Source organism: Triticum aestivum, chromosome 6B (assembly GCF_018294505.1).
Source record: "Triticum aestivum cultivar Chinese Spring chromosome 6B, IWGSC CS RefSeq v2.1, whole genome shotgun sequence".
NCBI classification, from domain to species: domain Eukaryota; kingdom Viridiplantae; phylum Streptophyta; class Magnoliopsida; order Poales; family Poaceae; genus Triticum; species Triticum aestivum.
In genome coordinates this window covers 497,991,063-498,014,960 of record NC_057810.1, presented here as the reverse complement: position 1 = coordinate 498,014,960, position 23,898 = coordinate 497,991,063, and the positions used below count along the sequence as shown (strand labels likewise).

The following is a 23,898-nucleotide window of genomic DNA, read 5'->3' as shown; positions in this document are numbered from 1 at the left end:
CGTCCAGGATACAGCACAACGGAGACACAGGCGCAGACGTGTAGCAGGGACCCGTTGCAAGGATTCTTTTCAGATTAAGACCCTGCGTAAACCTTTCTTACTGTCTCTTGTTGATACACATCCCCTGGTTTCCCACCATAGCCGAGGAGGAGGATGGTGTTTTGGCATCGGCCGCGTCAGAAGTTCCCACCTGTACCTGGACACAAGGGGCTTAGGGCATTGTTCTTCCCGGTATCATAAAGACCGAACACCTCAGGGAGTGTTCGGCGTCTCGAGTTAGGCCTTATATGCATCAGCTCCGAATCATGTCTTTGGTCAAATGTTGGGTTTGCCCGGCTCCTGTGTTTTGCTGCCTTATGTTCCGCTTCATCGGCTAACGCGGCACCAGGAGAACTACTGCGATTGTGCCCCGGTTCAGCCGGGCGAGCACCTCAGTAGAGAAAGCCGAAAACTGACTGTCATGATATAGCGAGAGACTGGTCAACCACTCGATCGACCATTGGAATGTTTAGAATTCCTCCGCTTTGACGAAGGACCGCTTCCCGGTCAGGCACATACGCGCCCCGAGTTCGGGGAAGAGCGGTGCCACCAGGGGCTATATAGTAGCCCCACATTCGAGCTCCTATGGCTAAGTGAAAGTGATAAAGCATTATAGTCCGGCTGCCTAGTTTGCTACGCTATCACCTCCTTAAAAGTACCAAGGCGTTGGATTAAGTGTGAAAAGGCGCTTTTCTTTTTGCAAACACCCCCGCACCATGTGCGTGGGGGCTGAAGCCAAAGACTGCCATCTTTCAGATTATACATACATATACGGCCGCACAGGAGATAGTTCAATACTTGAACACACAAGTATAAAAAGTTATTGCATTATAAACATGATCTCAGAAATCATACATGTCATTCAAACATAACATATTTCGAGCACTGCGACTCTATTAAACGAGCGCCCTGCAGGACTTCCTCAAAATAGTGCTCGGTGGGGAATCGGCTTTTGTCCGAACCCCGGGATGCAACAGCGGTGGCATCCATCTCCGCCCAGTATGTCTTACCATGGGCGAGAGCCATCCGTGCACCTTCTATGCATGCCGACCGCTTCATCGCCCCAATACGGGGCACCGCCCAAAGGAATTGCTGCAACAAGCCAAAATAACTCTTCAGCTTGGGCCTTTTCGGCCACAGATGAGCGACCACATCCATCATGGCAAGTCCGGACAATCTATTCAGCTCAGCCCACTCAACCAGCCGATCACTCGACGGAAGTGGATGCTCGGAACTATGGAATTGAGATCAGAAAAGCTCTTCCATTTCGTGATCCTTCTGGCTTCGAAAGTGCACGACTGCGTCCGTCGCACTCGCCGCCAAGTCCAGATAAGGATCCTCCGCACCGTACAATCGGCCCAGCTGAGCATACTTCGGATCCGTGAACTTCCTACGCAGCATAAAGAGCTTTCTAGCCACAATGTCTCCGACCTGACGCAGTTCCTCCTTCATAGCCCGCATCGCACTACGGGCATCCTTGGCTTCGGCGTCGGCCTTCTTCAAGTCTTCTTGCTCCGCTCGGCGTTCTCTTTCAAGAACCTCCAGGCGGTCGGTAGCAACTTTTAATTTCGTGGCCATTCCAGCTATCTCCTCCCTGCTTTGGCAGTGAGCAGCCTTCTCGGCTTCTAGCTCTTCCGCTGCCTTCGAGGTAGCCGCCTTGCTTTTTCTGGCTTGCTCCTTGGCCCGAGCAAGTTCTGCTCGAAGGCCTTCCACAGCAGCAGCACTATCTGCATCAGGCATACAAATTGTAAGGCATGGGCGTCAGCTCCCTTACTAGGCGACCGCAGAGCAACCACATACCTTGTGACTCATCAAGTCGTTTATTGACCAGCGAGATGTCCGCATCCGCAATGTCGAGTTGCCTCTTCAGCTCGGCAAATCCATCAGTCCGGCTGGCCACCGAACGTTCCGCCACCTGCATAGGAAAGGCGACAATCTATAACTGAGATTATGATCCTCGGCACGCTGTCGCTTTCGACAGCATACCAAGTCTCAAGGACTACTATCTATACAGGGCGCACTTCATGTGCAAAACTGTCAAAAGGTATGTCATTTTTTGCGTACCTCAAACCCCGTCAGCAAACTTCCGACGGCCTCATACAACCCGCTTTCGGCGGACGAGATCCTCTCAATCACCCTACCCATTAATGTGCGGTGATCTTCTGAGATAGACGCCCTCTTGAGCAAATCCTGCAGCTCCACCGACCATACTCCAATGGGTGCCGAACTCTCCGGCCCCGCCGGACTCGGGGAGACCCTCCGTGACGACACCTCAGGGTCGCCCGCCCCGCACGAAGGGGCGGCAGATGGAGGCGTTTCGCTCTCCATCATCTCCGGACGAAGGTCTCCCGACGATGAGTTGTGCTGAGATGGGCTGAGATCCGAACTACAAGGTGAAAACTTCGGTTACCCTTAGAAATTAAACAGGGATGTCCACTATTACAAAATCCCCCTTTTTACTTATGGCTCGCTAGAGGGTTGATTCCTCCGAGGAGACAGTACGGTCGGGGCTCTTCCCGGCACAGGACCTTCCGGTACAGATTTCTTTTCCCGCTTTGAGGCCTTGGCCTCCGGGTCTTCGGAAGCGGTCCTCTTCTCCCCCTGGAAGGAGGGACTCTCGATTCCTCCCTTACTGAAAGCCTCCGTGGCTGAGGTGGTAGTTCCCCTGTGCCCTTCTTCGCCCTCCTCCGAAGGTGCAACCTCTAACATTTTGATTAACACGGGATCCTGCGTGGCCTCAGGGAGGGGGGCCGGACACCGTATCAGTTTTGCTTGCGCTATCCACTCCTGTCCAAGGGATAGCTGGTTAAAAGGCAAACCCACAGTAAATGAATGGACAATGTGTCCGGACACAGGGCTACTTACTTGAGTATCCGGGCGATTGCAGCTTAGGCCAGCATCCTCGGTCAATTCCGGGCGCATCTCTTGCAATCCGAAGAACAGCTTGTACATCTCCGTGGGTGTCAAACCCATGAAGTGTTGAAGAGCTCGTGGCCCCTCTGGATTAAATTCCCACAGGCAGAGGGGGCGACGTTTGCAGGGCAGTAGGCGCCGAATCAACATAACATGTACCACTACCGCCAAATTGATCTCCCTTTCTTGGAGGCCTCGAATCCGGTCCTGCAACAGGGGAACGTCCTTGGATGGCCCCCAGTCACACCCCTTGTTGACCCATGACGTCAGCCGCTGTGGAGGGCCCGAGTGGAAGACGGGCGGCAGCCTCTGCCTGCTGCCCCTGGGAGCGGTGATATAGAACCACTCCTGTTGCCACAAGCCGAGCTCCTCCTGAAAAGAGCCCTCGGGCCATGGAGCATCGGCCCTCTTACTTATAACCGCCCCGCCGCACTCTGCCTGACGCCCCTCAATCATTTTCAGCTCCACATTGAAGGTTTTGAGCCACAAGCCGAAGTGAGGGGTAGTGCGAAGGAAGGCTTTGCAGACGACAATGAATGATGAGATGTGGAGGATGGACTCCGGAGCCAAGTCATGGAATTCCAGCCCATAGTAAAACATGAGCCCCCTCACGAAGGGATCCGTCGAGAAGCCTAAACCCCGACGAAGGTGAGACACGAACACGACGCTCTCGCCGAGCTCGGGAGTAGGAATAACTTGCCCTCGGGCAGGCAGCCTATGCGAAATCTCATAGGTTAAGTACCTGGCGTCTCTTAGCTTTAGCACGTCCTCTTCCGTGATGGAGGAGGGCATCCACCGGCCTCGTAGGTCGGGGCCGGACATTGTCGAAGATCGAAGGTACCCGAATATGGAGCCCTGGGTGTTGGAACTCGGGGCGAGGGGCGGATCCGATAGAGAATTGAACGAAAAGAACGGGCCTTGGTCTCATTATAAAGAGGAAGAATACCAAGAGTCGTCCCCGTGACCGTTTGGAACCCGCCTTCGATGGAGGGGGCGTGGCAACGGGCGCGGTTGGGTTACCCACGTCCATATTGATGGGAATCCCGGAATAAGGGGAACACAATCTCTGCTTCGACAAGACGTGCCAAGGAAACTGCCTCGCTAAACGCGCTGAGGTGGTACAATAAAAACAATTCGAGTAAAGGCTTGGTAATGGTGTGACGTCACGCCACAAAATACGTCAGCAGATTGAACTTGTGTAATATTATTCTCTCTACGGTGGTACGTGGAATTTATTTTTGCAGAGCCGGACACTATCCTGGTGTTCACAATCTTCTATAAATTATTCGGAGGAAGAACCCGCCTTGCAATGCCGAAGACAACATGTGCGCCGGACTCGTCATCATTGAAGCCTGGTTCACGGGCTACTGAGGGAGTTCCGGACTAGGGGGTGTTCGGATAGCCGAACTATCGTGATCGGCCGGACTCCAAGACTATGAAGATACAAGATTGAAGACTTCGTCCCGTGTCCGGATGGGACTTTCCTTGGCGTGGAAGGCAAGCTTGGCGATATGGATATGTAGATCTCCTACCATTGTAACCGACTCTGTGTAACCCTAGCCCTCTCCGGTGTCTATATAAACCGGATGGCTTTAGTCCATAGGACGAACAACAATCATACCATAGGCTAGCTTCTAGGGTTTAGCCTCCTTGATCTCGTGGTAGATCCACTCTTGTAACACACATCATCAATATTAATCAAGCAGGACGTAGGGTTTTACCTCCATCAAGAGGGCCCGAACCTAGGTAAAACATCGTGTCCCTTGTCTCCTGTTACCATCCGCCTAGATGCACAGTTCGGGACCCCCTACCCGAGATCCGCCGGTTTTGACACCGACAACCATCAACTTTCACAAGAGGCGAAGAGCCAAGCGCAAGGTCACCTACTAACCATAGGCTAGGCGTAGTGGGAGCAACATAAGTAGGGGTGCCTCCTTTTTTAATTCTAGAAACAACCACACGCGAATATCAAGGTGCTGGTTACGTAGAACAAATTTCCTAGAGTTCATGCTCAGCCCTCCTCTATCTCTCTTCTCAGCCAGCCAGCGGATGCGTAGAGCCCATCGTCTATTTGCTCACATGCGGTCCCACATGTCAGTGAAAACGCAAGAGGACCCACTGAACCTACACATCTTTCACCTCGACGTGCTGGTGATGAAAAACAAATCCAATAAAGATCTTCGGTGGCCGCTTTTGGAGTTACTTAAGAGTAGTAAGATTCTATTTACAGTTTAACCCAAGATGCACATCACGTGGCTTCAACTACCACTCTATTTTCTTTCATGACACGACCTGGATGCCGGATGTCCCATGTGTCGGCAAAAGGAGGAAGAACCCGACCAAATCTTCGGTTGTGCTCTCGGATTAGACTAGTTGTGCTAACTTAAAAAATGTATTGTGTACTCCCTCCGTTCCAAAATACTTGACTTCCATTTGTCCAAAAATGGATGTACCTATATACTAAAACATGTCTAGATACATATATATTTTGACAAATAGAAGGCATGTATTATGCAACGGAGGGAGTAGAATGGATGCAAGTCTTGGTATTGGGAAGAAGAGTACATCCATATATTGATAGAGCACAATTTAGTAGATGTTCTAGCACTTTTAGCTAGCACAGAGGCTAGAGATGAGACTAGTGCACTTGTTGATACTCCTACTAGAATAGAGGCTAGACATGAGACTAGATGCGAGGAAGCAACGTCTACTTCTTTACACTCGAAGAAGAAAGAAGCACACAAGATCGAGCCTCCGCAGATCAACAATGAATGCATCGAGAAGGCACTAATCCAACTTACAGGAGTAGTAAAATGTATTCTTGTGGTTCTTGTTTTCTTTGGTCTTGCTTGTCTAGTCAAAATTATCGTTGGAGTTCATGCAAAACGGAGGTCCGTTTGGGGTCGTGCATTGGAGTTGGCCTTACAAGTGGGCCCGCAGTTGAGGAAACCGACTATCGGCAAACACCCACCTCGCCCGCCGCGCGATGGCTAAAGTTAGAGAAACGACGAGGTTAAAGAGATTTCTCTAGCACGGACTCCAAGAAATAATATGGTGTCAGATGGATGTCGTGGTGGTGGCGTGTGACGTACTCCTGGACGTGAATGCTTGTTCTGGCCCATGCCACCCTACTACTCCTACTACTTACTATATACTACTAGTATCAAGGATTCGAGGTGCTGGTTACGTACAGCGAACACATATTAACATATGGCTAGAGTAAAAACACCCGCCCGACCCGCGAAGCATGTGAATATCGACTAGAGGGGGGGTGAATAGGCGATTTTTATGAATTCTTCACTGAGGAATTTGCCTGTGAGGAAATTCCCAAATGAAGAACTACTTGCAGCGGAATAAGTACTCAAATGTAAACATAACAGGACACAAGCATGGTCATCATAATGGAATGAAGACAAGCACAGAGTACAGAAAGCGTTAACACAGGATAACACAGAAAGAAGACGAACGGACTGAAGAAATTGAACTGAGGAAATTGAGAAAGTCTTTAGTCAAAGTCTTCAAATGGATATGAACAAGCACACCAACAGAAATGAGGAAATGAAAGAGTTGAGGAAATGAAAGAGTTGAGGAAATAGAACCAGTAGGCTTGGTGAAGACAATGATTTGGTAGACCAGTTCCAACTGCTGTCTCAGTTGTACATCTGGTTGGAGCGACTGAGTATTTAAACTCGAGGACACACAGTCCTCGCCGTATTCTCCTTGAACTAAGGTCACACAGACCTCGCCCAAACACTCGTGGTAAGTCTTCAGGTGACTTCTGGACCTTCACAAACTAGGTCACTCGGCGATCCACAATTCCTCTTGGATGCTCTAGACCATGACGCCTAACCGTCTGGAAGAAGCACAGTCGTCAAAGGTAACAAGCATCGGATCCACGCAGGATCAAACTCTTCAGTGATGCTCAATCACTTTGGGTTTGTAGGTGTGGGTTTGGTTTTCCTCACTTGATGATTTTCGTTCAAAGTCCTCGGAGGATGGGATGCTCTCAAATGACAAGTGTCAGTTTCTCTTGGAGAAGCCAACCAGCTAGCGGTTGCAGGGGGCGGCTATTTATAGCCTAGGGAGCAGCCCGACATGATAAGACATAAATGCCCTTGTCTGATATGACCGTTAGGTGGTAGGATATTTTGGGACAGCTGGCGCGTAGCACAGCAACGGTCGGAATTTTGACTCTCAAATTCCTCAGGGCTATCATGCTCCTCACTGTGTAGGCAATCTGCACTGGCGAATTCCTAACTCCTCAGTCAGAACAAATTTCTCAGAGACAAGAAGAACTGCGTCTCTGTCACTGAAGAATATGACTGAACTGTATGATATTTCCAATGGCTTCACTCGAAGGGATTGGTAGGTGTAGGATTTTGAGTTGAGCATCACATGGAAAATTTTCCTTAGTACTTCCTCGACCCCCTTTAACGGTATGATGTTTCCTATGACTCAAGAAAGAGAAAACGAAACTATAAAAACAAAGTCTTCACGCTTCATGTTCCTCGAATGATTGCCAAGTCTTCAAGGTCACATCAATTTCTTCACTTTCAAAGTCTTCAGAAAGTCTTCAGAAATTCAAAGTCTTCAGTCGGAGAACTTCATTTTTAGGGGTTGACTTTCTCTGTAAATATCAAACTCCTCATAGAATTATAGACCTGTGTACACTCACAAATGCATCAGTCCCTTAATCTATAAGTCTTCAATACACCAAAATCACTAAGGGGCACTAGATGCACTTACAACTTGCAAGTGGGACAAAGGGATCAAGCCCAGTTGCGTGTCAAAGGTGGACTTGCAACTATGGACAAAACAGCTGCATATCAAGAATGAACTTGCAACTAGGACAAAAGAGGAGGTGGGCCCATTTTCATGTTGAGAGTAGACTTGCAACTAGAACAAAACATATGTTGTGACCAAATCTGACAACTAGATTGTAAAAAAGTTGGCAAGTAAATTAGTTTAATGTGGTCATTAAGTGACTCAAAATTCAACAACTAAGCGATAGTAAATCTGACAACTATCGATGGGTAAAAATTCAATGAAGTAAAGGCGAACATGAAAAAACAAAAAGACGAGAAAACCAAATAGAGAAAATAGATAAATAAGAAGAGAACAAGAAATGAGCACATTTTCATTTAAAAAATGCTAAACACAAACAGCTATAGAAAAATGAACAAATTTATAAGTTTTGGAACATTTATTAAAACTTGTGAATATATGAAAAAAGAAAAAAAAGAATCGGTAAAAACAAAAAAAATGAGATCAACTTTTGAAAAATAGGAAAATTAAAAGGACAGGAAAAATCGATGAACAAAAAATGATAAAATAAAAAAACAGAAAACACATGAAGAAAACAAAACAAATAAAAACAGAAAAACTTATCCTAGCTATTTGGGCCGGCTCATATGCGGTTTTTTCGTTGTTGATGGTGGACTTGCAACTGGAACAAAAAAAGGTTGGACCTCCAGTGGCAAGTCGAGGGTGGACTCGCAATTGTGTCTAAAAAATGTCGGGTCCCAGTTGCGAGTCGAGTTTGGACATGCAACTAATATAAAAAATGTTGGGGGTCTAGTTGCGAGTCAAGGGTGGACTTACAACTGGGACAATAAAAGTTCGAACCCTAGCTGCGAGTCGACGGTGGACTTGCAACTAGGACAAACAAAGGTCGAGCCCAGTTGCGAATCGAGGGTGGAGTTGCAATTGGGACTAAAAAACTCGGGCCCCAATTGCGAGTCAAGGGTGGACTTGAAACTCGGACAAAAAAGGTTGGGACCGAGTTGCGAGTCGAGGGTGGACTTGCAACTCGGACCAAAAAAGTTGGGACCGAGTTGCGAGTCGAGGGTGGACTTGCAAGTCGAACCAAAAAGGTTGGACCCCACTTGTGAGTCAAGGGTGGACTTGCAACTCGGACAAAAAAGGTTAGGCCCCAGTTGCGTGCCGAGGGTGGACTTGCAACTTGGACAAACAAATGGATGGCCCCATTTATGAGTCGAGAGTGGACTAGCAACTAGAACAACAAGGTTGGGCACCAGTTACGAATCGAGGGTGGATATCCAACTGGGACAAAAAAAGGCCGGACCACCGTTGTGAGTCAAGGGTGGACTTGAAACTAGAACAAAAAATGTCAAAACCCAGTTGTTAGTCGAGAGTGAAATTGCAACAGGGAAAAAAAGGCCAGGCCCCAATTTAGGCTCAAGGGTGGACCTGTAATCTAGAAAAAAGGCCTGACCCCCCAGTTGTGAGTTGAGGGTGGACTTGCAACTAGGAAATAAAAGTCAGGTCCTAGTTACGAGTCGAGGAGGGATTGCAATTGGGAAAAAAGGCCGGGCACCAGTTGTGAATCGAGGGTTGACTTGCAACTAGATAAAAAGTCAGGCACCACTTGCGAGCCGACGGTGGAATTACAACTAGGACAAAAAAGGTAAGGTTGTAGTTGCAAGTCGGTGGCGGACTTGCAACTAGGAAAAGAAAAGGTCGGGCCCCGGTTGCAATTCAAGGGTGGGCTTACAACTAGGACAAAAAATGTCGGGTCCCAGTTGCGAGTCGAGGATGAGCGTTCAACTGGGAAAATTACACAAAACTATGATATCAATTATGAGTTAAGGATGGACTTGCAATAGAGACGAAAACAAACTACGACCCATTTGCGAGTTGGATGGTGGACTTGCAACTAGGACAACTACACAAAACTACGGACCTAGCAGCAAGTCGAGGGAGGTTTTAAAACTGGAATGAAACAAACAACTGGCCTAGTTGGGAGTCATGGGCAGACTTGCAACTAGGGAACTATGCAAAACTAAAATATCATTGGTGAGTCGAGTATGTAGGACAATAACCGAGTCGAGTTGCGAATCGAGCATGGAGTTGCCACTGGAATAAGAAGCAAAACATATTCCTAGTTGCGACTCGAGGGTGCACTTGCAACTGGGATAATTACGAGCCCATTTGTGAGTTAAGGATGGACTTACAACTGGGATAACTATTAAACTACGAGCCCAATTACGAGTCGATGCAACTGGTATGAAACAAACTATGAACCTAGTTGCGAGTCAAGGGTGGACTTGCAATTGGGATGAAAAACAAAATACATGCTTCAGTTCCTAATGAGGGTGGGCTTGCAAATCGAACAACTACAAGCCCAGGTACGAGTCGAAGATGGACTTGTGAAAGAACATGCGGTGCCCCCATGTTTGGTTTTGGTAATTGATGACAATCTCTATGGACTAATGGTTGTCTTGAGTTGTATTTGAAGGATTTGTCCATAGGCTTTTCTTGAAGTCCATGTGTTGGTTTCAAGGAGTTTTTGAGTTGACCAAGGTGCTATTAAGGAATTATCCAAAGATTGGTCATGCGAGTGTTGAGCTTATTGCAAGCATGTCTTGAAGAAGAAGGTTGTGTGATCATTCATGTTTACCTTCAAGACATCATCCAAATGAAGAGAGTTGCAAAGATTCAAGGTTGATCAAGACTAAGTCAAGAGTGAATCAAGTTGATCAACTCACAAAGCATAGAAGATGTACCGAGAGGGATCAAGTGATCCCATGGTATGGTAAGCATTATCCATTACACTTTATGTACTAACCCATGGTCTATGTGAGAGTTGTATGTGGGGTTAGGCACGTATCCATGGGCTTGCGTCAAGAGGAAGATATCATACAACCCATGGAAAGGATGACATCAAGTGGTGATCGTCATCAAGATTGCCGTGTGCAAGTTCAAGTGGAGCATCACGAAGAGATCAAGTGCTTGAATCTTGCCATCCATTGTGGTGTCAATGAACTTGTGAAGATGTGCCGAAGAGTGGCTCACCCATAGTGAACTATGGGGGAGCAATCATCTAGTCTTCATCGAGCCAATGCAATCAAGAAAGGTGGTCCAACTTGAGGGAGTCAAGATCGTCTTCATCTAGCTCAACTGGACCATGTGCAAGGCAAAGGTTTTCCCTTGATAGGTTTTCTATTTTACCGGTCTTGTGGTGGTAGTTGGGAGACCAAGTTATAGGGTCGTTTGCCGTACTATCAAGGGGGGCTCTCAAGTTGGTAGCTTGATCGTATCGTTAGTAGAGAGCTCAAACCATTGCATCCTTGCATCATGTTTCTTTGTTCTTGTTTGGTTATCTTTTTGAGTCTTAGAGCTTATGGTCATCTTGATGACAAGCTTGAGTTCATCGAAAACGGAGTTCGCATGCGTCTTCTATGATGTTTTCGGTGTTGGAGGTTTTACCGGTCTTCTCCGATGAAGGGTTCTCATCATTTTCTTATGGGACTTTTCTCATTTGCTTATTCTTGATATTTCTATCAATATTGTGTTAGCCCATGTCGTTAGCTTTCCAACAAACTTGGTTTCGTTGAATTCGGAGTCCGTTTGCAAAAGTTGTGGTTGTTTTGGTAAAGGCTGCAGCGGTACTACCGCGACTAGAGCGGATGTAATTTTTTACTACCGCTCCAGAACGGTACTACCGCTGCTCCGGAGCGATAGTACCGCTTCAGAGCAGTACTACCGTGGCTCCTAAGCGGTAGTACCGCCCCGGACCAAAATCTCATGTTTTCTCTCTCGTTTGGGCTGTTTTGACCGTGCTAAGCGGTAGTACCGCTCCTCCAAGCGGTAGTACCGCTTGTGCACGACCTGAGCACATAACGGTTGGATTCGGGAGGTCCTATAAAAGGGTGTCTTCTTCCCCAATGATCCTAATCCTTTGAGCTCGTGTTCTTCCCCCATTGTTGACCTTCTACGAGCTTGCTAACTCTCAATCCCTCCATGGATTCTTGCTAGTTCTTGAGGGAAAAGAGAGAGGAAATCTAGATCCACGTTTCCACCAATCACTTTCTCCTCTAAGTGAGGGGAACCCCTTGGATCTAGATCTTGGAGTTCTTCGTGTTCTTCTTTCGTTCTTCCTCTCATTTTCCTCCCTAGCATTAGTTGCTTTGGTGGGATTTGGGAGAGAAGGACTTGGGCACTCCGTGTGCCCTTGCCATTGCATTTGGTGCATCGGTTTGAGTTCTCCACGGTGATACGTGGAAGTGAAGTTTGAAAAGCTTATTACTCTTGGGTGTTTGGGCACCCTAGAGCTTGTTCCTCTTGGGTGCCTTAGTGCCCTAGACGGTTGGTGGTGTTTGGAGCTCAATCATTGTGGTGTAAAGCTCCAGGCAAGCGTCGGGGTCTCCAATTAGGTTGTGGAAATCGCCCCGAGTAATTTGACGGGTACCGGTGACCGCCCCCAAGGGTTGCCAAAGTGTACGGGTTCGGTGACCGCCCCCAAGGGTCACCATTTGTACGGGTTCGGTGACCGCCCTCAAGGGTCCCTTAGTGGAATCATGGCATCTTGCATTGTGCGAGGGCGTGAGGAGATTACGGTGGCCCTAGTGGCTTCTTGGGGAACATTGTGCCTCCACACCGCTCCAAACGGAGATTAGCATCCGCAAGGGTGTGAACTTCGGGATACATTGCTGTCTCCGCGTGCCTCAGTTATCTCTTACCCGAGCCTCTTTACTTATGCACTTTACTTTGTGATAGTCATATTGTTCTTTGTCATATATCTTGCTATCACATAGTTGCTTATCTTGCTTAGCATAAGTTGTTGGTGCACATAGGTGAGCCTAATTGTTGTAGGTTTTGTACTTGACAAATTAACCGCTAGGTTTATTCCGCATTTGTTCAAGCCTAAACCGTAATTATTTTAAAGCGCCTATTCACCCCCCCCCCCCTCTAGGCGACATCCTCATTCTTTCAACTTGCAACTGTGGCAACTAAAAAAACGGGTCTGACTTGCAACTAGGATGAAACAAACTACATACCCAGTTGCGAGTCAAGGATGAACCTACACATTTCTACCCCTGCATCTAGACAAAAAGAACCCTTCATCTACTTCGTTTTATAAAGAGCTATAGTCTTGGGTGGACTCTACAAATTCTTCACCAGGCCAAAAAACACACACACATCAACGAAAAAAAAAGCACAAATGACGACTTATATAGGCCCGTGTGAAAAGAAAACGCGAGAACATGTTGATACAAAATACATGGCAAGAGGACACGCGACAAAAAAGAAGGAATTGACGCAAACGTGCATGGCCGAGTTTCTGCGAACATTAAAGCAAACAAATCATACGGTTATAGACTTAGATGAGACATTTAGCAAATCTGAAATAAAACAAATCTAGTTATGCTCGTCTCTAGTTATATAGTTGAATCATTATAAACAAAAATAAATTAATAAATAAATAAATAAGACACATGGCCCTCTAGAAAAAAGCTACAACCCACAAAATAAACTCAATACACAAAAACATAAAAGCAGCCCACTAAAAAATCATGTCACGCCTTGCTGCCTCATGAGGGATGAACAAAAAACACAACACAATGACAATGAGCACGACTGGGAATTTAATCGTCAAAAATAACGAAGCCAATCCAAAACGAGAGCCCAAATTGCGCCACGAGAACAACCCAACAAAAGACGCACACGTAAACATGCCGACAAATAGACACACAACATGACACATAGCGCGCATGACAAAGCAACCCATGATCAAGATTTGCAAAACATGTAAAGCTAACATACGAGAGTGAAAAAAGTCCATTAATGAAAAATAAGGACTGTGATAAGTGTCAATCGTATGGCAGATTGCAAAAGGTACCACACCACCCCTTCCCTTCGATCCCACCACCAGGCGAACGAACTCCCTTCTTCAATCCGATTTTCCTGGCTTCTCCCGATTTAATTTTCCTCTGCACACAAGGCTGCTGGCTCTCCCCGATTTTCTGGGCTGCTGCACACGCACAATCAGATGTTTGTAAATGAAAAAAATACCAAGGGGATCGAACCCACACCCTCTCATACTAAATTAACCACAACAACCAGCTAGGCTCACCTGCAAAAAAAACCAGCTAGGCTGGCTTCCTTTGCTGATTACAAAACTTACATACTAGTTGAATCTTCTTGAGACGAGATTGCACCCAAAAAAAGAAACCAATCATTAACTAAAAAATCCCAAACCAGCCTCCCTCACATGGTTCACAAAATGGATCGCTCCATTCGCTCCTTTCAGATGCAAAATACCATAGAGCCTCCCCTCAGCTGCACTAAACTGCAGGTCTTAGAGTTCACAATGTCAGCCAGAATTTCCAGCCTCTGTGTAGGGCACATTGTTGTCCACCGGAAACCCCTTGACCTTCTCCATTTCCTCATTCATAACACTCTGCATAACCAATTACTTACCAGAAACTTGTCTGAGGCACTAAAAATGTTTAGCTTATGAAATGCAATCAATTTGGCTCACCTTGATGTTGTCCTTGGGCTGAGGATAAATCTCCTTGTCGAGGCTATCGGATATCTTGGAATACAGGACCAGGATTACGCCTTCACCGTCATTCTCGTCAAACATGGTAGTAGAATAGCTAGGAAAATGTACAAATCACCTAACTTGGTAAGTGTCAGACCTAACCAATGAATACTGCTTGGATAAGTAGTTCACAATGTTCGCAACTTCCACAAGGAAACATAATCCATACAGAATAAGGTGAGCAGTGTGGAGAAACGTTAGATGAAACAGAGCTATCTGATGGCCGAGGGAATTGACTGACCATCCAGTGAATCGGTTTGGCATAGCCTTGCCGGCACGGTGACCGCCACCACCAGCAGGAGCAACAGCTCCCGCCACGCCCATTTCTATCCATGGGCCAGTCCATGGTGGACACCGAACAGAGTCCGTGCCGGCTGGCTAGTCGCCGGTGCGTGGTTGGCTCGCGGTGGCACGCAGGAGGTAGAGGGGGCGGCGCGCAATGGCCTGGTGTGGGGAGGGGGAGCGGGAGTGTGGGCGGCATGGGAAGGCGGAAGTAGGAGACTCCGTTGACGGTGGCGCGCTAGTGGGGGAACGACCATGGTGGTGCGCGAGCTTGCCGGCGGCTGGGATGGGGATCAGAGCGAGGTCAAGGGAGAGACGGAAGCAAAATTGGTTTTCTCGTCAGGGTGGGTTCGATCTGTTCAGTGTTTTTTTTGTATTGCTTGGATCATGTGATGGTGATCAGACGCCTACCAGCTCGTGTGGCAGTTGCAAAAAAAATCTGGTTGTGACATACATATTTCCTTTTTTAATAAATAAAGAAGAAGAAAAAGAAAAAGAAAAAAAGAAATGTATAACGAGAAAATAGAAAATGTAAATAAAAAACAAAACATGAATTTAAGATAGTTCATAATTTAAAACAAAATAATAAAAGGGGGGAAATAACGGACACAGAAAAAGAAAAAGAAATAAAGGTGCTGAATGGAAGCGTACAAAAACGAACAGAACGGAAAAAAATTATATGAAACCAGGTCTCATATAAAGCAGGTGAGACCCGCCCTGATGGATGACACGTGGCATTCACAAATTACAAAGCATCTAATCTCTTCCCCCTGATTTCAAGTGGGGGTGGGGTAGATGCTTTGTGATTTATGAATGCCACGTGTCATTCATCAGGATGGGTCTCACCTGCTAACACGTGAGACCTGGTCTCATAGAATTCTTTTCAGAACAGAACTAGAGTGAGTCACAGCACAGACTTGAAAAAGAAAAGGAGAAAATACAGCCGGCTGCCGCAAAAACTAAAAGTCCTCAACAGAAAATAGGCCCAGCCCAAGGCAAGGGGCAGCACATATATGCGCAGACACGTGAGTAGAAAGGCCCATACTTGACACGAAAGCGACAGGTTATTCCTCAATTGCCCGAATCTTATAGCAAGTTTGATCAACGGTTCTAAACTTAGATGTGAGATAAGTAATACTGTTTCTTAAATATACGCGCATACACTTATCCCTATGCATGGACACGCGCACATCATACCCTTATGAGCACCTCCAAAAGATTGAGCTGGCATAGCATCTTAAGATTTTACGAAATCATCACACACGCCTGCCTCGTAGTCGATGAAAACGTCTCCTCCTACTAAACACGCATCGCCGGAAATCCTAAAATAAATGCAGGATAAATGCAAGCACGAGGACTTGAACCCTGATGGGCTGGAGACAACACTGTCCACCTAACCATCCAACCACAGATTGGTTCGCCTGTTTACGGTGTAAACAGATACCATTAGGTGCGTTTGGTGACAACACTCTGTAATCTCGTTATCCAAGTCAGCTATCAGTCCATGCCCCACCCGAGAGCATCTACAGTCGGGCGTTTTAAACCGGTCTCAAAAGCTCGGGCCGGCAGACCGGTTCCCGGTCGATAAAAAAAAGATGACCCACCCGGGCGCCTGAAACCGGCCTGAAACGATGAGGTTGTTCGACGTCCCCCCCCCCCTCCCCCCGCCCACATCCCTATATAGGATGGCTCGGGCGCGCCCAGGCGCGTCCGTCATGTCAGGGCCGCCCACCACCAACCCCACTTCGGCCTCACAAAAAATCCCAATCCAGAGTCTTATATCACTTCACTCCCTCTCTTGCTCCGTCCCCTCTCCGATTTCTCCGATTTGGATCGAATTCGATGAGGATGTCGAGCTCCAGCCCTCGCTTCTACTCCAACCTCGACATCGATGAGGAGCTGGCCCTCCGCATTGCGCTGGAGTGGTCGAAGGTAGACCGGGGGGCAGCTCGGGACCTACCCCGTCGCCGCTCCCGCGCCGGCGCAGCGCGAACGCCGGAGCTGGCCCCTCCTGGCCCATGGGCAACTCCACGAGGGCTACGCAGTCTGTGTCGTCCCCTTCCCCCGCCAACCGCTGCTCCGCAAAGGGCAGCGGTGGGTGCTAGTGCCCGCTCCCCTAGCCCAGACGCGCACGTCGGAATCGGAGAAACGCATCGCCCGCCGTGAGAGGCAGTGGGCAAGGGAGAAGGACGCGAGGGAGCAATTTGTGCGCCGCCGCTGCGGGTTGCAGGCGAAGCCCGACAAGGACGAGCGGCTCCTCGCTTGGTCGACCTCCGGTCACTGATGACGGCAGATGTAGAGGCTTGCCGGCTACGGAGGAAAAACGCGAAGGCGCTCCGGCTTGCTATTGAGCAACCAGAGAGCGAGGCAGCGGAGGCGACTTGGGTGGTAAAGCTAAAGCGGCAGCAGGACATGGCCGTCCGGCGGATGAAGGGGCTCATTGTCGTCTCCGATTCCCCGTCCTCCGATGGCGACGACCACGGCTCCTTCGACGACGATGACCAAGATCCACCACCAACCGCGAATGTCTACAGTTGTGCTGGCGATAGGAAGGGTAAAGGATCGTCGACGAAGTGGTGATCCCGCTCCCCCTTAATTTATGTTATAATTTGTTTTAGTTTTTTAAATTTAGAACTTGCAGTTATGCCCCGTTTGAAAATTTGTTGTTGCGACCCCACCGAAAACTTGTACGATCTTGTGCGTTCCTGAAAACTTGCAGTTGCGACCTCGCTTGAAAACTTGTAGTTGCGACCCTACTTGAAGACTTACAATTGCAATCGCATTTGAAAACTTGCACTTATGGTGCCAATAATTTTACTTGCGACCTCGCTTGAAAAATTATAGTTGTGACCCTTCGTGAAAAATGTAGTTGCGGCCTTATTTGAAGACTTGCAGCTGTGACCCATTTTAAAAACTTGCAGTTTCCGACCCCACTTATAAACACGTACTGTAGTTGTGACCCCACTTAAAAAACTACAGTTGTTGGCCCATTTGAGAACCTGCACTCGCAACCCACTTAGTAACTTGCAAGCTAGCATAAAAAAAGTATTGCCATGAATGATAAAAAAAGCTAGCCATCAAAACCTGTTTGACCTAAATGCACAAAAATGAGATAATATCTGCACCATCCACTGCAGATCCTCTAGGTTTCACACACAAATCCGCTACCCCATTTCACATATATTCAGATAAAAAATAACATAAAAATGTTAGAGAACAAAGATAAGGGTCGCTGAAAACATTCCTACCCCAATACGTACGAGGGAATGTAGAAAACTATAAGATCGATAAACAGGTTCTAAGCCCCCACCCAATTTCGCATAGATCCCTGCTTACAAACAACAAAACCAAAGACGAAGCGTGAGCGCTATATCTCGCTGAAGCGTCTCGACTAATCAGGCCGGCCCACTAGCGCATATATTTGTGAGAGGAGGATCGAACCAGGGATCTCCTGGGATTTTTTTTTTTTGAGGCAATCACACAAAGCTTTATTCATCTGTCACAATGTTTACAGGAATGAAGTTAAGATCACCGGGCTGACCTAACCAGGGCAAAATGTTGTTTGTAAGCAGGGATCGAACCAGGGATCTCCTGGTTGCTTCACCCTATGAGCCAACATCGAGTTTGTGTTAAATAAGTTGGGCGCAACCTACTGGAAGGAAAAGAGCCGGTTTTTACACTGGTTTTCCATTTTTCTTTTGTTTCCTTTTCTTTTCCTTCTTCATTTTCTTCTATTTGATTATGTTTTATTTGCTTCTTTTTCTTTTTTGTTTTCTTTTGTTTATTTTCTTTTTTCTTCTCCTTTTTTATTCCTTTTTCATTTTTTTTCTTTGGGTTTTTTTTCTTTTCCTTTTTCTTTAGGTTTATTATGTTTCCTTTTTAATTTTTTGTCTCTTTTGGATTTTCATTCTACATTTTTTGTATATGTCAACATTACTTTTATAATATATGTTTAATATTTTTTCAATACAAATTTAACATTTTCTATACATGGTTAAAAAAATTCTATAAGCATTTTTCAAATCCTTGATCAATATATTTTTCAAATACAAGATTAACATTCTTTGAAAACATGGTCAACATTTTTCTTATACATATTTTAAACTTTTTCAAAAGCTTGATTAATATTTTTCAAATATAATATTAACATTTTTGTAATACATGGTCAGCATTTTTTTCTATGCACATTTAACATTTTTCAATTGCTTTAGCAACATTTTTTCAAATGCGAGATTAACATTTTTTTAATGCATGGTCAACATTTTTCTATAGACATTTTTAAAAAATTAAATGGTTGACTATCATTTTAAAATCCTGTTCAACAATTTTTCAAATGCTTGATTAACATTTCTATATGCAATAATAAAATATCACTATTTTTTAATGCATGGTCCATTTTTTTTCTATACACATTTAACATTTTTCCAATGCTTGGCTAATTTTTTTGAAATACTTACTCAACATTTTTTTCAAATGCTTTATTAATTATTAGTGCAAGCTTTTGTTGACCAGATCAAAAGAAATCACACTTAAAAGACTGTGAAGTTGAAACAAGGTGAAGTTCAAACAATGATTGATGCACATTGGAAGAATACTATTCTTGTACTGCAAGCTGAGGAACAATTGGATATGCCATTTTGTTGTGATATTTAAATGTTTGTAGTGCATAAATAAATAATTCTGTACATCTCCTTTCTCCCAGTTCATAATCATTTACTGCAATGCCTTTTATCCGTCGAGACATATGCGTGTTTTAAACTGGTTAGGATCTATTTTTATCGTACACCTTTTTGTTAGGCTGATTAGGGTAACTTTTGGTCTTACGATGTTATGGTATGCATGGAGGGGAAGTGCGTAGTGTTGCGGTTTTTTTTTCTAGGGAAGCCTGTCATGGCTCTTTTTATTGATATCAAATAATAATTACACTCTGTATAAGATTACATCAAAGGAACTAAGGGGTTTATCGACCCAATTATACTGTTTTTTTCATATAATAAATGTAAAATATAGCTAACTCTTGGATCATACCACTCGCTTCTCTTCATTAGGTACTTCAGTTTAACATCCCCATTTAATCTTCAAAACTTAAGTCTGCTTGAGAATCACAGAGGCCGTGAAAAGGTGGTATGCGAGAAAAAAAACTTCAGGCCTCCTTTGGTTCATAGGATAGAAATCATAGGATAGAAATCATAGGATAGGAATTTTATAGGAATAGGAAAATCATAGAAAGTGAGATGACATGCATCTCAATTTTTATAAAAAAACAGATGACACTTGGTGCATAGGATAACAATTTCCATTAAGTCAGGCTAATGTTTTTTTTCCTCCAGAATTTGAAGGATTGATTCCTATTCTACATAGGAATAAGAATCCATTCTTATAAATCAAAGGGCTTCAAAGTAATGTTTCCTTTGCAAATCCTATTTTATAGAATTCCTACAAACCAAAGGAGGCCTTAATGTACAAACCAAATGGGAGAGGAAGAGGAAAGCGTAAGCCTGAAAAGGGGGAACCTTACCAAGGTCTTGAGGCCAAAAAATATGCTCCCGGTGAGGATCGAACTCACGACCTTTCGCTTACGAAGCGAACGCACTACCACTATGCTACGGAAGCGTGGACGACTAGATGTAAATCGCGTTATTAATATTCGCATCATCCTGAGCGGTTGCCTGTCCTAACCAAATCTGCTGTTTTGCAGCATCTAGGCAACCCTGCAGTCGAACCGCTACCTGCAGTTAGACACCATGACGAGATCAACAAATAGATCTTCTCTTGAAGCAAACAGGCAGCGATCCGCGCTGGATGGGACATAGCTTCTCTTATTGCCCAGAAATGCAGTTACCATTTGCATCTCGCAGACTAGCACACGAGAAAAGTCAACAACAGTTCGCCTGGACAAGTTGTTTGTCCCGTGCCAGCATCACTGAAATGTCGTCCGGCCAATTCTCAAACAGCAGATTAGCAAATTATACAATACGTTTTCAGCCCCACTATCTAGGAGTGGTTTATATTCCACACTCTAGCTCGGAGATGATCCCATCAAACACCAAATTACCAACAGACTCGGGCTAAGAATTCAACCGAGTTACAGAAGGCCAAACAAAGCAGATAGATTACGCGCACAGAAGTAGTAACACATGAAGCAAACCGCGACAAATTTAAGACGAAATTAACCAAGAACCAATGGCTGGGCAGTCATCAGATTAGCGAATGAAAACAAGTTCTTACACAGGTGGTTAGCAAGAGAAAAGCATTGGAACAGCTGGTAGCATTCTCAGCTTCCTCTCTGCTAATACACTACTAAGCAACTTCTCAAACCACGAGTCCACAAGTCTAAAAGGGCCCCCTTAACACACAACGCACATCTACTTCCAAATCTCATCATCTAACACCGAGGATAGCAGGATAGCAAACTAGTACACTAAGCGGGGACCCAACACCCAATTTGCTACCTCATGATCTGATACACTATTTACTCATCATCGTCCTCATTTTCCTGCAGACAGAAAAATCAAGAGTGTCACTAAAAACACTAGCAGGTAAACATCATTGGGCGCTACAAACATAAACCATCAACCAAAATGCTTAAATGTTTTTACCTCATCGCTACCCTCATCTTCGACCTCAGATTTGACCTCCTCATCGTTCTGAGTCTTGGCCTTCTTGGAAGTCGCACTCTCCTGAAAGAATTAGATATGTCAAATTAGCACTAAAACTTTGTAACCTTCACAATTGGAAGAGCATGCACCATGATCCCAAGGTTACCTTGTTATCAAAGGTGGCTTTGGTCTTCTCATAGTCCTTCTTCTTCTGTTCAGCCTTTTCCACATAAGGTGCTTTGTCCTAACAAATTAAACCGGTCAATAAACCAAATATATACAGTACGTTAATCATGCCACCCGGTAACAAATATGTTGTTTATTGGAACAAACAGATGTGCAGATTGCATTTAACTATTCAGTTACAACTGAGCCAATTCACATAAATATACATTGAAGAACAAAATCTGTAATTATGTGCAGCTTAGGTATGTTTAATAAGTACAGTAACAGATAAGTACACTAGGAAAGATCTATGCAGAGACTAGTTTGAGCATTGCAAGATGCACTCACCTTATCAGACATAGCTCTCCACTTCTCACCCGCCGCCTTGCTCACCTAATCACTCAGCATGGCAAAAGCAGTTTGAGATGTCTATACAAGCGAAGATAAAAGTGAAAAGAAAACAGTGCAAGGTGGCTCACGTTGGCGACGCTCTTGTTGTTGGGGTTCTCCGCGTTGTACTGCTGCCTGAACTCAGACCTGCGAAACAGGCACAAGATACACTAACAAACCCGGACGAAACCACAAAAGCTGAACAGAGAGTAGAACAGATCTGGAGATCTGGGAGATGAAATAGCAGGGCCAGAGAGCCAGGGCTCACATGAAGACGAAGAAGGCGGAGGGCGGGCGCTTGGGCTTGCCAGCGGCAGCGGCGTCCTTCTTCCTCTTGCTGGCGCCGCCGGCGGCCTTGAGCCTGCAAGAAACGACCAGTCACACAACCTACATACATAGATGTGAAACGTCCGGCCACGGCGGAGATCCCTGCACCCTTCCTCGCAGAGTTTCACAAGAAGCGGAGATCTTACCTGCCCTCGCCTTTCTTGGAGGTGTCGGCCTTGCCCTTCATGGTGGAGGCCGCGGCGCGGGTACGGAGCTAGGGTTTTGCGGGGGGACAGAACGGGAGCGGGGCTTGTTTGGAGGCGGGGGGAGGCGGAAAGGGCTGGGGCTGCTGGGTTTGTTGGCTTTGTGGCGAGCCGTTGTGCGGTGCGGGGCCGCGTGGGCGTGCGTGAAACGGGGGAAAGGGGACAGCGATGGGTTGGGTGGGTGCAGACGCTGCGACGCGTGGCCGGTGTGCTTTTGGTTTCTTGATTGAGGGTACGCGTGGGCGCAGCAGGGTTTGCATTGCGCAGGACCAAAGCATATGCCCGTTGCGATGATGTTCGGGCACAAAATGCTCGTCACATTTTCTTTTCGTTTCTTGGGGTAAGAGCCGGAAACTCTACCCGTCCACATTTCCCTTTCCCTTCGGGCCTCAGCCTTTCCAATCGCCATCTGCCACCACTAATAGATATGCCCCGCGCTGCCGGATAAGTAGATATCCATATCTAACGTTGGAGCGCCGGCTGCAGCTCCTTGAGTAGATTCGGGCAATGCGTGAAGCCCGCATCACCGCAGGGCTACCTCCGGACACGGTGGATCCAGTGGAGGACTTGGAGGTGGAGAAGAATGAGGTTGACAAGGAGGAGAAGAAGAAGGAGGAGGAGGAGGAGAAGGAGAAGCCGGATGAGGATGTGGGGGACGCTGGGGACGCGGATCTGCAGGTGATCCTCGATTCCTCCCGGTCGTAATCGGAGGCGGAGGCCAGACGTCGTCGTCGGCAGGAGGTGGATGTGAAGCACGCCGCAGAAGTTGACGAGATGCTCGCGTATATGGATGAGAGGAGGGGGAGGAGGAGCCCTCCTACGCGCACATCCATCTGGCACCCAACACCAACGTCAGGGACATCTCCGACGATGAAGCATAGTGGCTAGCCTCCCGTAGGTGGCGTTTGGTTGTGTGGCTATCAGATGATGGGATAGGGATAGCCACTTTTTTTAGGGATGGCAGCTGTTTGGACGAGAGGATGGGCTGGTTGAGGGCAGCCACGATTCCTGAATATTCCCACGAAAAACTGGTTGAGGTTGTCCGCAAAAATCTGGCGGATGGTGGCAACCACCCACACTCGTTGCACTTCGGTCACCTCCCCGCAGCCCCCTGAAATGTTATCTTCTTGCATCTCACCTGAGCGACAGAAACAACCCCTTTCTCACCTCTCGACGATGATATGAGAGGTTGGCGGCACGTGGGCGATTTTGGATCGGGATCTGGCCGCGGCGGTGGGAAATCGGGGGATCCGACAGCGTGGAGTGGTACGGCGACGGTTGCGCTCGGTGAGCGTCGGTGGCGGGTAACGGGCAACACCGGTGGCGTGGAATGGGTAGGGGCGGCGGCTGCGCTCGGCGAGCGCCGGCGGCGTGGAATCGTGATGCTTCTCTTCTCTTCTTTGTTCCTGTCTATTCTTCGATTTGATCTCTCTCCTCGTTTCTGTGCATCAACAGCGAGCGCAGGCGGCGTGGAATCGTGATGCTTCTCTTCTCTTCTCTGTTCCTGTCTATTCTTCGATTTGATCTCTCTCCTCGTTTCTGTGCATCAACAATGGAGAAGTAGAGCGCTCTGCTCCAGTTTGGTTCGAAATGCTTGTGTTTTAACTTGAGCAAAAACTGCAGAAAACATATG

General features: G+C 46.6%; 1 protein-coding gene and 1 non-coding gene across 2 annotated transcripts; both read right to left on the bottom strand.

Moving 5' to 3' along the window:
• Window positions 1-20,122: 20,122 nt before the first annotated feature.
• TRNAT-CGU (transfer RNA threonine (anticodon CGU)) lies at window positions 20,123-20,194 on the bottom strand. Its single transcript has one exon. It is a non-coding gene; the product is annotated as a tRNA-Thr (tRNA).
• A 556-nt stretch (window positions 20,195-20,750) lies between these two features.
• On the bottom strand, window positions 20,751-22,428 carry LOC123137661 (high mobility group B protein 4). Its single transcript, XM_044557486.1, has 7 exons — window positions 22,209-22,428; window positions 22,004-22,096; window positions 21,825-21,882; window positions 21,694-21,738; window positions 21,347-21,424; window positions 21,181-21,261; window positions 20,751-21,077 (listed from the first exon to the last, which is right to left on the bottom strand). The coding sequence occupies exons 1-7, from the start codon at window positions 22,247-22,249 to the stop codon at window positions 21,054-21,056; spliced, it is 420 nt and encodes a 139-aa protein (XP_044413421.1). The 5' UTR covers window positions 22,250-22,428; the 3' UTR covers window positions 20,751-21,053.
• Window positions 22,429-23,898: the final 1,470 nt, after the last annotated feature.

What these genes read in the sequence shown, in the direction of transcription:
- LOC123137661 (XM_044557486.1), bottom strand. Translation starts at nt 22,249, where the DNA reads ATGAAGGGCAAGGCCGACACCTCCAAGAAAGGCGAGGGCAG. An exon ending in TCCGCCTTCTTCGTCTTCAT is followed by an intron (nt 21,883 to 22,003) that starts GTGAGCCCTGGC and finishes CCTGTTTCGCAG; the next exon opens with GTCTGAGTTCAGGCAGCAGT. An exon ending in AAGATGAGGGTAGCGATGAG is followed by an intron (nt 21,078 to 21,180) that starts GTAAAAACATTT and finishes TTCTGTCTGCAG; the next exon opens with GAAAATGAGGACGATGATGA.